General features: G+C 36.6%; 1 protein-coding gene across 8 annotated transcripts in view; it reads left to right on the top strand.

Annotated features, from left to right (window-relative positions):
* PARD3 (par-3 family cell polarity regulator) overlaps positions 1-12,530 on the top strand; it is a gene marked incomplete at both ends in the record, with an annotated part of 466,908 nt that overhangs the window by 441,224 nt on the left and 13,154 nt on the right. For all 8 annotated transcript variants that reach the window (XM_080611294.1, XM_080611295.1, XM_080611293.1 and 5 more), the window contains one exon: positions 10,856-10,976. In XM_080611294.1, coding sequence (XP_080467420.1) covers positions 10,856-10,976 — 121 coding nt within the window. The remainder of the gene's footprint in view (positions 1-10,855; positions 10,977-12,530) is intronic.

The raw sequence follows: 12,530 nt of genomic DNA, 5'->3' as shown, positions 1-12,530 counted from the left end.
CTGAAGTGTCTGAAATAGAATTACAGAGCAATTTATTAAATTTATTATCATGCTGTAGAAGAAAAAGCATTTTCATGGTTTTATGATCTGACTGAGGATCTGTACCGTGTGACTAGTCTGTTATATTTTGTGATATCTGGCCAGTACAAGTTTGAATGGCAGTAATGCCTGCTACATAACCACACTTAACATCTTCAAAACTTTTTTTTAGTGCTTGCCACTTGGACTGAAATCTTCCTAATTAAAGATGTCAGAATAAAGCAGTATCTTACACATCCAGATGAAACTAGGTAATGATGACAAAATAAAGTGGTATCAGTTTAGATACATTTTAACATAATGTCAAAACACATTCTCATCAAAATCCCCAGAGACACCATTACAGTGTCAAAATGAAACATTATCAACCTACGACTACCAGAACAGTAACATGAAATAGTACTATAGTAACTTTGTAATGTAATGCCAATATCATGAAAAATAAAATTGACATACTAAGTGGAATTACTTCTTATACATATTTAATTTCTTTCTCTTTGATAAACACATAGGGCAATTGCATTACTCAAAAAAACCCTTACAATATTTGCATAGCATTTGCTGAAGTAATGTGAAAGTTGAGATACAAGTTAGCCATACAGAGGAGAGCTTAACCACAGAAGATTGTTATTTTGCAACCCTTGGCTTATCTCAGGCATGGCTATATAGGCCTATATGAGCTATAAGTTTCAGAAGCTAAAAATAGTAGGTTTGGGTTTGGTTTTTTTTCTCTATAATGGAGAATTATAATCAGTAGCAAAGTGTACTCTGTAAAGAGCCGTTAAAATTATTCTAAAGTAAATGAGAACTGGTTGTTTTATAGACTTTATACAGGGTCTCAAAAAGCACTTCTTAAAGAAGGCTGTTGTTGACTGGTGGATATATGAATGCAAACACAGAGAGGCTGAGTGACTTTGCCAATTTTATTCTAATAAATTTTTCTGCCTCAGGATTAAACTGTTGCGTTATACTGCCATGCCAGTTGACCATCACTTTCTACCAGGCATTCCTAGTACTATATTTTCTTAGAATGATTCTGTGATTCATTCCTGGAGCCCGAGTTCCCCATATAGAGTAAGATTCATCTGCCCTAATATAGATCTCTAAAGCTACCCAAGCCTGAGCTTGTCCCTTTAGTCTTCTTTGTCAATGAAGAAAAGTAATAAGCTCTCAAGGGTAATTGCATCCTAAGTGATGTTCTATGAATTGTCCTCTACAGTAACTTATATCTCTGTATTTCCCTTAGAAAGAGTCTAGATGGGTAGTTTTAACTACACGCCTGGCTTTTAGATTATTAAAATTGGTTGAGAAAAATCCCACCTGACCTTCTTCTGGTAAATAAATCTGCTTTTCTATTGCCTTTATCAGACTAATTGTCTTGGTAAACCACCGAAGTGGTGTTACAAGTAAATTGTGTTTCTTCTGCAGCAAGAGAAATACACTTTTTTGTGTATGCGAAATCTGCACTTGGGTTGAGACTAAGCAGCCCAACAACAGTAAATATTAGAATTCAGGATTTCTAATCCAGTTTTTCAAAACATAGTGAGACCCTCAGCAATTACTGAGCATCATGCACAGTACATCTGAAAAACAATTCCTGAAGAAAAGATATTTTCAATGTTTCCAAGAGGAAAATTAAGTGAAATAACTAAGTAGTTACTTAAGTAGTAAAAGTTGAGTTCCAGCTGACTCAATAAGAAGATGAATTTTTCCATAAAAGCTAAGTGCTGTTCTTGTCTGTCCTTGCCTGGAATTGTTGGTTTGGGTCTTTTGTTTTGTTTGGTTGGTTGGTTTGTTTTTTTATATAAGCGTGATTTTATGGCTATTTTTAAAGTTAAGCATGGTAAAGCATGATAAAAAGTTCTATTTATTAAAATCTTAATCTTTACCATAAAATGCTGAAAGGATTTATTCATACATCAGTTGGCTTGCAAAATATCATATCACAATTCTCTTAATCTTCACATGGAAATAATACATAATTAAAAACCCTAATTTGATTTTGTGCTAATCATTATAAATCTTAGTGACCAACTTCAGAAGAAGGTAACAGCCATGTGAACTTAGGCACCAATTCAAGTAATCAATCTTAGCTTTGATTTTCATTTTTTCTTGGTTTAGTCATACAGGAAACTGTGTGCACAGGCACTAAATGATGAAATACTTAACAGTAAACTCAGATTTAAAGTTTTATTAGAGGTTGCAGATTATTTACTGCCAAAAATAGAACAATAATTCCACATCTCTCTGTGTTTTATATAGAATGTCTGATCTACCTCTGATGCTCCTAGCAGAGGGAGTCTCCCTAATTTTCAGACTTTAGAAAACATGTGAGGTTTTGACCTAGGCTTGCTTTCCTTAGGCCAGTCGTTTTTGTTTGGTTTTAATGGACAACTTATCACTTTACACTTGGAAATTAGCCTATAGTTAGAATAAGATAAAATGTAAAATCAGTCAAAATATTATTTGGAGATTTATAATGCAATAGCCCCACTGTCAAAGGACAGAAATAATTATACTATAATTATGTTAGCGGCTGGTAAGGACTGTGGGAGCCATGTGAACTTTGCATAATGTATTATCTTTTTAAATGTTCAGGCATTTTAAAGAGATGACTTTGTCTATACATCACTGTTTGTCTAGCCTTGTACTGCTCGACACTGTAGTTTTATTTATACTTTAAGATAAGATGTCATTTCTAGAGAGGGTAAGTGTTCACAAGTGTCAAAAAGTTCTGTTGTGTTTTGCTAGTTGCAACACCCTGGTACCTATTTCCTGTTTCCTAAGCATTTTCTGTTGTTAAAGAGAAACAAAGCAACATAAAATATTTTTGGGGTTTCCAGTATAAGTTATGTCAAGGCATTAAGCAAAATCTAAATGCCTTTTAAAGAAGATTAGCGGTTTTGCATTGAAACAGATAAATTTTGCCATTTACACAGTGTAATGGTGCATTATTTGAATAAAATATGACTCGCTTTCTATGAGTCCTTCAAATCAAACGGTACAATCAGGATTTTTTTTTTTTCCCCTCATTTTTTTTATGCGTTTAGACTCCTTCCATGAAAAGATGCGGTCTTTTTCTCCACCCTACTGTTGTCTAGAGTTTGGCTCTGAAGCAGATTCTATACTGTAAAATATAGCGTCACCACACAGTCGTAGCTGAGTCGTATAAGGTGAGCTGGAGCGAGCTTGGTTATACCTATGTAACAACATTCACACTACACAGGTGGTGTTAGCTATGGACAGATGTTCCTTTTTTGCAAATAGCCACTGTGCTTTAAGAAGTGATTGTTCCCTAGGTGCTTGTTGCAGCCCCTCTGCTGAAGATTTCTGCCCCAACTTCTCATCCAGAGAGGAGATCAGAGGGAGCTTTCCCTCAATAGCTTCCAGTAAAGCAGCTGGATTAGCTTAAACAGAAACAAAGGCTGACATGGCCTGAAGCCCACTTGGGATCTCTCTGATGATCCCTTCTGCTGGCACAGAATTACCAGCTAGGTCCAAGAGAGGATTGCTTCCCTGTGGTCTTTGTTAAATGCCTTTGTATTACTATGCCAGGCAATCCTCACGTTGACACAAAATAGCCCATGGTGCCTAATTGTGGATGTTCATCAGACCTAACAGCACTGGAGTCATCATTGTCTGTCTGTTCCAGTTAGGATAGGAAGATATTTAGAAGGTCAGAGCCAGGTTCTCCCCGCCTGCCTTTGAAGTAATTTTGTATTTCATTTACCATAAAAAAAAATGCAAATTTCTCCTTTGCTTGATCACCAATATTTTTGGTTTATTTTCTTTTCCCATGATTTATTAAATCTTTGTATTTGCATTTCTGCCGTTTCCATGCACCTTCATAAGAAATTCACAGTGAGATGTCATGTATTTTCTTTCAGGTTACATGTGGCGTTCTCTTTTTAATTTATTTTATTCTTTACAATGGCTGTAACAAGTTGTGTGTGGCTGAAAATTGGCCTGGCTTATATATGCAAAATCTAACAGCTCCAAAGTAAGGTTTAGACTGTGTGATAACCCGGTAGCTGAGTATCTGTTTTCAGATGTTTATAGCAAACTCCTAAAATCTCTGCTTTTCTTTTTAGTAGAAGAATTCTCCTGAAAAGTAAGACTGGATTTCTGTCTGCGGTGTGTAGACTCTGACAGGCTAATAAGGAAGAGTGATGGTGGCAATAAAAAGGGTCTTGGGTACATTCTTCAGATTTCACTGGTTGTAAAATGATGGCCCTGCTACAGAATGGTCACAGAGGGACTTGAAGTGAAATCTAGTCTGGAGAGTTTGAAGAGACTGTTGCGGTTAAGTGACCTCTCTATCAGCTCCAGCTCTCCAAATTGTTTATGGCCATTGCATCAGAAGCAAGTGCGGAATTAAGAGCATTTGAGATTACCTATTTAACCCAGAGAATAGAGATGGTTTTGATTTTTAATGATTTACTCTTTTGAAATCAGTGTGAAATGATCAACAAATCACAATGTCAAAATCTGGAAATTAATTGGTGGACTTGCAGAACTTCTTTGTGTATTGGGGTTGGTGATTATCACTGTGAAGGTAAACTGGGAATGACATAAAACTTTCTGATGAGCTGATTTCACATGCATACATATTGACATAAATCCTAGGGTTTAAATCCTTATTTTGAAGGAATTAATATGCTGAAGGGTGTAGGTATGTGTACAGGTAACCTGTTACATCTTGCCTGTCACGTTAAGCCAATCCCTGAATTGAGCTGCCTTTAAAACCTGCAGACTTTAAAGGATATATAATGCTCTCTGTTCATTCAGCAAATATGAAATGGCAAGAGGATTTTTATAACCCTGTGAACAGTAGAAATGAGCCAGGATTGAAAGAGATCTGGGGGGGGAAATTTCAGATAGGCTCTATACCCTTCAGCATGCAAGAAGCTGCCCTTGTTAGAAACTTACTTTGCATGCATAATTAATTTGAGCAGCACATTCCATTTCTTACAACTAGAAGAGAAATTGAATTCAGGTGTTTGGTGAACATATGGGGGATTTACTGTGAATTTATGACCTGTGGTTTGATTGTAAAACCCCAAGATACTAGCTGATAAAACTTAATGAAGCTTGTGCAGAGAAGCTATTTTTATTTGCAGTTTTGTAATTGATACATTTTTTGGGCTTTTTACACCTCTCCCCAACCTTTCAATGTCTTATTCACAATAAATTCTTTGATGCTTAAGAAAAATGAAACTAGTATTGGATAAACTTTTCTATGCCTTCTTCCAAGTTACAACTGCACTGTGCTACATTTGTAGTCTAATTTGATCTCTTCCTCTGCCGATTTTTTCGCAGACTGACTGTAATCACGCAACAGCTCTTTTATATGACGTCGGATGTGGTTGCTCTTCTTTGTGCACCATATCTGTATGTGTTACTATCCCTGTGTTTGTGACAATTCTATTCCCTGATGTCTCAGAGAAGGACCGTATGTAGGGCACACTGGAAGGAGAGGACCAGCCAAATCAGTTACACTAATTTAAGCTTGAGGACGTGTATTTAGATTTCAAGAAATAAACCATAGAACAAAGTAACAAGAAAAGACGAACCTGCTCTGGCAAGCGGGTTGCAGGTAACAGATGGTGCAGACTCCACTCCTGCTCAGCCCACATCAACCCCACGGTGTGTGGGCACAGTTACCTGTGTCACTGACAATTAACAAATCTGTTTAAAGTGAACAGACCAGAAACCCATGCATTGGAATATGGTGCTAACTTTAAACCTGGTAAAAGGCATGCTTTCATGTCATTTTGTGTCCATGACTTTTTGTAGCAACTTGACAGTTTTTGCTTATCCATCCTCAAGGGCCATCTGAAACAGACAAATCCATCTGCTTGGAGTTAAGCACCGTGGCAAGAGGGTGCTCGAGTTTCAGTAAATGTAGCAGAAACTTTTATATTCAATTATCACCACTTTCCTTTCTGTTTGGCTGTTTTCATCCTGCTCAAGCTAAGAAGGAAGGGATCCATTTTGTAGACACTCAGGTAGTCCTGAACTTTGGCATGGATGCGTGCTGCCAACTATGGCACAGCCATCAAAGGACATCATTAATTCTCAATGGGATAGAAATAAACTCTTTTTCTGCTCTTTTCCACCTGTAGGCAAAAGTAGACTCAAATTCAGCTCTTGATTATTAATATGAAGCGAGTAATCTGTCTAAACAGAAAGGAATTTATTTGATACAAATAGGTGATAGTTATTTGCCAGCTTGATGTAAATAAGAACCCATCTGTGATTTATAACTGCTATCCAGAGATCTAAGCAGCCAGTCAGGCCAGCGAGTCCCTGGCAGCTCAAATCTGTGTTAGAAGTTTTGAAGGTGTAAAGAACATTGTTTTGTTTACTAACCTTTTGGTTATTCTAGTCATGTTGCAACTGCCTGGTGATGTTATTAAGACCATTCTCCACGCTTTTGCAGGCCAATTTTTCTTTTTTTTTTTTTTTCCCCAAAGCTTTAGTCATCCCTGTTCAGTAGCATGTTTGTATCTACTTTATCACACTGAAAATCTGTCTGTTTTGAAAGGATTACAACTCTGTACATCAGTGCATGACATCACACTGAGACATTGCTTAATGATCTGAGACTCTGATGGCCATTGCTGTGGCTGCTTGTTTCTGGAAATATGTGACAGTTCTGGCCTATCTAAGCCTTGCTTACAGTTGCATTTTCAGTCCATGCTGGCAACTCTGTGTTTTAAAGCAGCGCTCACAAAATAGCTGATTGTGAAATGTGCCATCTGCAGATGGAAGGCAATGGGGTGCTAAGAAGAGATGTGGTAACAAGGAAGCCCAGCCTCTTTGCAACCTAAGTTAACTTTGGCCCTAAAAACCTTTTCTTGATTTTTATTTCTTTTAAGAACATTTAACAATGATACAAAAAGATATCTTGCATCCAATGCTAGGAGGTGCTAATTGTCTTCTAAGTTCACAGCCATTCTGTTATTAGGTAGGCATAGCGAAAGGTTGTCTGGACAAGCTGTGGTTACTGTACAGAGCTCAAATTCCAGTTTTGCTAAAAAGTTTAAAACTAGCATAGGTCAAATCTTTGATAAACTTTGGACAGATTTCAAGTTGAACTCCTTCCTTCCTGCTAGTATTCTTAGAGGTGAATTTGCCTTCAGATTTTCAGTTCATTTGAATGAAAAACTCAAAATATGGCTAATTCATTATACTTTTGAGGACTTGCACCATACATCCACAAAAGTCAAAAAGGAGTTTAAGCAGCTGGAACACCTGCAGCCCTGATCCTAGTAGTCTGTTGATATGACCCTACTTGCCAAGGATAAGTTCATCCAGTAAGTCAAAATTCATTTTGCTTTAGACTGTCTAAGGACTCTTCACACTGGATATAATTTGCTTAGATCTGTCCCAAGGGAACATGATGTGACTTACATAAAGAGTTGTAGCTAAAACAACATCTCTGGACCTGAAAAGAAGTAAAGTTTGTCCTTTTGACTCCAAAATTTTATTTGTGAAAGTTTTTTATCAGGGTTATGATTTTTTGCATTTTGCTCGTCTGAAAGCAGTAATTGTTGTCAGGAAGTTGAATGATATATTAAGCTGGTGTACCAAGTGCTCACTGAGTGCACTGGGAGCGCCGTTGGAGACATAAAAAACATTGCAAAAAACCATGATGGTAAAATTTACTGGATGAAGAGAGGCATGAAAAGAAATAGGAGATAGCATGGTGGGCCAGGCTGGAGATGTGCAAGGCTTCACTAGTGGGAAGGTTAGGGCAGCTATAATTAAAGAATCAGAGCAAGGTTGAGAGGAAAATGGAAATGAAAGGAAGTCAACCTGAGATATAGTCTAATCCCTCAAATAATCTTTCCTTAAAAGTATCTTAGACATTCTTCAGCTGTTTGCCTTTTCTTTTTTTGTCTTCTAAATAAAAACATTTGATTTGTTTGGGGTTTTTTTTGGTGATAAAACTGCTGGGTTGACTTCACTTTCTGTGTCTCACAAACATTTTGAGCACAAAGAAATCTGAGTACATACAAAAGTGTTCTATTTTTCTTTAAATTCTGCTCTTTCTTTTCTGTGAAATAGTCCTTTTTTATATATATCAGTTCTTTTTGCAAATTTCTAAGTTTGGGTCATGTCTCTTGCTTTTCAGATAAAACAGAAATATTGTTAAAAGATTTATCTTCTCTGCCATTATAAAACCTTCTAATAACTTTTCTTAAATTAGCCTGACTTCTTTTTTCTTTTCTTTTTCTTTTCTCTCTTCCTTTTGTTTTTTTGTTTGTTTGGTTTGGTTTGATTTGTTTGGGTTTTTTTGGGGGTTTTTTTTGTCATTAGAATAAGTTCTTCATAGGTCTGGATGTTGTTCATCTCTCCAGTGTAAGGTTGACAAATTCATGAATTTGGTGTTCGGGAGTAGACATGAATTTTGTCTTCCTGGCATGGACACTATGCATTTGTTTGCTATTCCTCTGCTGATGTAAATGTTTTAATGAATAACAATCTCAAAATGTGCAGAAGTTCTCATATCTGTAATAATCCTTCCAGTAGTCCATTTTGGGGTTAGTAGTTTCTGTCCCCTATAATGCACAGGTTTTAGTGCAGTAATTTGTGGGTTTACCTAATGTTTTTTCTTCGCCATTGAATACTTGCTCCAGTGTCACTTGTGCACTGTCATCCCTTAGAGTTTGAAACAACTTTGATTAAGGAAGGCTGATTATTTACCAGTCATCTTCAGCACCTCAAGGTGTCTATATAGTGGTTTTCTAGTAATTTTGCAGTGAAGTTCAATGGCATTTCTCTTTCAAATGTGTTCTTATACCTGAAATACTAATACTTAAAATACCTTGCTACATTTAAATAGCAACTTACAGAAAACACTGTCTGTGTAGAAAGTCTTGGACTACTTGTTTATTAGATTATCAACACCAGTTTTAAAAATCAGCAGACCATTTAAAAGTATTTTTTATGTCTTGTACTGAATTGCGGTGATTGCATATAAAATGTGCAGTGTACAGCAACACGTGGGAAAAACAAGTGGTTGTATAGTAAAGCTGTGCAGAATTTGACAATAAGGAATACGTTTAAATAACATAAGCTGTTTCACAAAATTAAGTTGAATTAAGGAAGTAGAATTAGCAATACACCTATAATGAATTGGAAATTATGAAAGAGCCACAATGTTTAATTTCCACCTGTTCTAAATAAAGCTTTCTTTTAATTGTACTTTTCAAACTGGAAATTTGCATTTCCATTAAAAATAAAGTATTTCTTAAAGCTTCTGAGGGAGGGAGGCAGGAAGAGAGGGAGGAAAGAAGGAAGGAAAGAAGGAAAGAAAGAAAAGAGAGAGGGAGGGAGAGAGGAAGGAAGGAAGGAAGGGCTTCCCCAAATTCATGACTTTTCTCTGCTCTCATCTTCAAAGACAAGGAGAAAAAAAAAAAAAAACCACCACCAAAACTCAAAAACAACCTAAACCAAACCCTAAACCTCTTCAAAAATTAGCCTTTGCTAGAACCATGCTAATTTTTCTGTTTGGCTAACAAAGCACTGATAAGCTCCATTTAGTGTCACTGAAAAGAGTGCGAGGTAATGTCTCAAACATCTACCTCCTCCAATCCACTGCACCTACCAGTTTCAAAAGACATGTAAACCAGTCACAATTAGATTCCAGAATCATCTCTTTTCATATGAGAGAAGATACGGGATATAAATTCACTGTGTTTTATTGTACCCTGTGTCCAAGAACAGGAATCTATGGAATTGCTTTCCATTGTCTCCCTGCAGATTTCTCTTTTGAAACAAAGTAATAGCTGTCCATTCCTCATTAGGAAATAAACAATAAAATACAGGGCTTAAGAAGACCATAATAAGAGATTAAAATGGTTTTAGTTAGATTTGATATAACATGTTTGTTTGTCAGGCTTCTTGTGATGCCCATATTAACATTCATGAAATATGGTGGGGGTTGTAGGGCTCAGGTGGGAGCCACACAGCTGGGAAAACTGCAACAATATTAATAAATATCAAATTTTCCTCCACCCTATGAAATAAGTCATTCCTGTGCTTATTTCATTATGGTTTCTCATAAATGTGTACTATAGAGACCTGCAACAGGAGTCATGGAAAAACTGATAGTTTTGAAGAACTCAAGGTTGTGGTTGTGCTGGTACGTAGTGGTATGTCCAGGACTGAGTCTTCTCCAGCCCAGCCAGTGCCCATCTGCTGCCTGGATGTGTTCCTACCTATGGCATTGTCAAATGGACTTGTTTTTACTGGCCCCCAAGCCTTTTAATGCTTTCAGACTGATCAGTTTAAAAGACCTGTTAAAAACAGAACTAAGGGAGGACAGGCTTTTATTGATTGGGGAAAATAATAAAATTTTATATAGGTAGAGCCTTCAGACTTTGTAATGAATTTCATATGAATAAAGTTCTGACAGTGCCATAGTTTATTGACTGGGAAAAAGTATCTTTCATGTTTATAGAGTAGCAGAGATCATTAGGACTTTTAACTTGCCTTTATGTTAAGTCTGATACTAGCACATCCATTCCTCTTAATTTCTAGCAGTAACATTTACTGAAAAGAGGCAAGCAACATCTGATGATTTTTAGGAATAGTATCATTCATTTTATCCTTATATCACCTGAGTCTCCTTATAAGTCAAACAGCATTAATCACCTTTAAAAAACTAAAGAACTTTGTACTAAATGCTTGGAAATTATTTTTGCACCTCTAGTCCTGCACTTTAATAGCAGTCCTGTGCTAAGAAATTACAGACACAGATGGCAGCTCCCAAGTATATTGATCTTTTCCATCCTCCCTCTTTTAGCAACAGATCAACCCCTAACAATCATGACCGGATACAGCGCCTGAGACAAGAGTTTCAGCAAGCAAAGCAAGATGAGGACGTGGAAGACAGGAGACGTACTTACAGTTTTGAGCAACCATGGGTAAGTGGACAGAGCCTCTCAAATCTGGCAAGGTTGGCTGACTCCTGCTATTCCCAGGCTGGTTGGGAGCAGACTGATACGATCACAGGTCCTCTGCTTCCACCCTTTTGCCCTTTCGCCCTTTCTGATATCCTAATCTTTGGTTCCTTGATGTTTTTTCATTTTTAAACTTCTTCAGCCATCTGTCCTCTGTGCATCTAGCATTATTTGCTCAATGTTTAGACCCTTGACTCTGTGAATTATTACTTGGAATTTTTTGCCTGAAAGGCAATATTAATTATTCTGATTTTTTTTTTTTTTGGGGGGGGGTGTTTTTTGGAAAATCAGACTAAAACACATACTAACAATAAGTAATTTACAGACAAAATGTAACTTTGTAAATCGTATTTCCTCTGAAGATAAATCACTATGATTAGTTCTTTTCCTTGAGAGGAAGAGCTATGTATTTTCACAGTAAAAAAGGAGAGCTATGCATAGTAACATGCTTCAGAATAGTACCCCTTTGCCACTAGTATTAGACAAGACAGTTCTGTCTCAAGGTATACATCCGAATTGATAATTTAAATCCAGTTCAATCTGATCTAGCAAAGTGATACAATTATGTAAATCCATGTGCTTACCTTGTTTAACATAATTGAATGAATCTATGTTGCTCTTTAATCAATTACGTATCCTAAATTAGGATCCTTTAAATATGAGACAAATATTTCATTGTATTTTGTTTAAAATTCCACAATAAAGACAGTGAACAATTGGCTTGCATTCCCAAAAAAGAGGGAGCTGTATGATGACAGCAGTAGAATCTCTCACAGCTTCCTCTGAAGCAGGTGTAGGTGATGGGTTAATGTTACTTAGCATTATGAGGCACATGAGACCAAGGTGGAAATAGCCGAAGATCTGCATCCATGTGTCACTGAGAACAACCATATGCATCATAATACGTATGTCATCCTTGTTTGCTTATTGTGGTGGATATAGATTTTTCTACTTCTGTTGGGTCTTTTTGTCTTTGTCAGTTTTAAACTCACTAATTTGAACCTGTGGTATTTTCGACATGCAGCATGGAGAGGAACAAAGGTAAATGTATCCCTAAATGACCTAGCACTGTTTAACATAGTGTACCAGGATATAGGCTTCTCTTTTCACATGTTAGAAAACCTCTAACTTTCTCTGATACTGAACTTAAAAAAAAAAAAAAACAAACAAACAACACAAAAACCCCAAACATACATTTTTTTATGATTATTTTCGATTTGATGTGGTAAAGATAGTGTGATAGCTCATTGCAGTTACAGTGTAGCAATTTTGGGGTGAAAGAGGGATGGGTGTAGGAGGTACTTTCCGTGAAGAGTATCAACTGCTGTTTAGTTCTTCAAATTGAGAGATTTAAGCAGCATTCTTGGGAAAACTATGCATGAGAAAAACTTGCACCCTTGAAGACTTGGGAACTTAACTACTGAAGGTCATGGGCCAAATTTTTGTATATCTAAATGGCATAGCAACTTTAGACAGGCAACTTAGCTTTTATTATAGTTTCTTGTAATGGGCGAGGAG

The sequence above is a fragment of the Psittacula echo genome (genome assembly GCF_963264785.1).
Source record: "Psittacula echo genome assembly, chromosome: 2".
Taxonomy (NCBI): domain Eukaryota; kingdom Metazoa; phylum Chordata; class Aves; order Psittaciformes; family Psittacidae; genus Psittacula; species Psittacula echo.
Note: the sequence above shows the minus strand (reverse complement) of the source record. Positions and strands in the feature narration are given on the sequence as shown.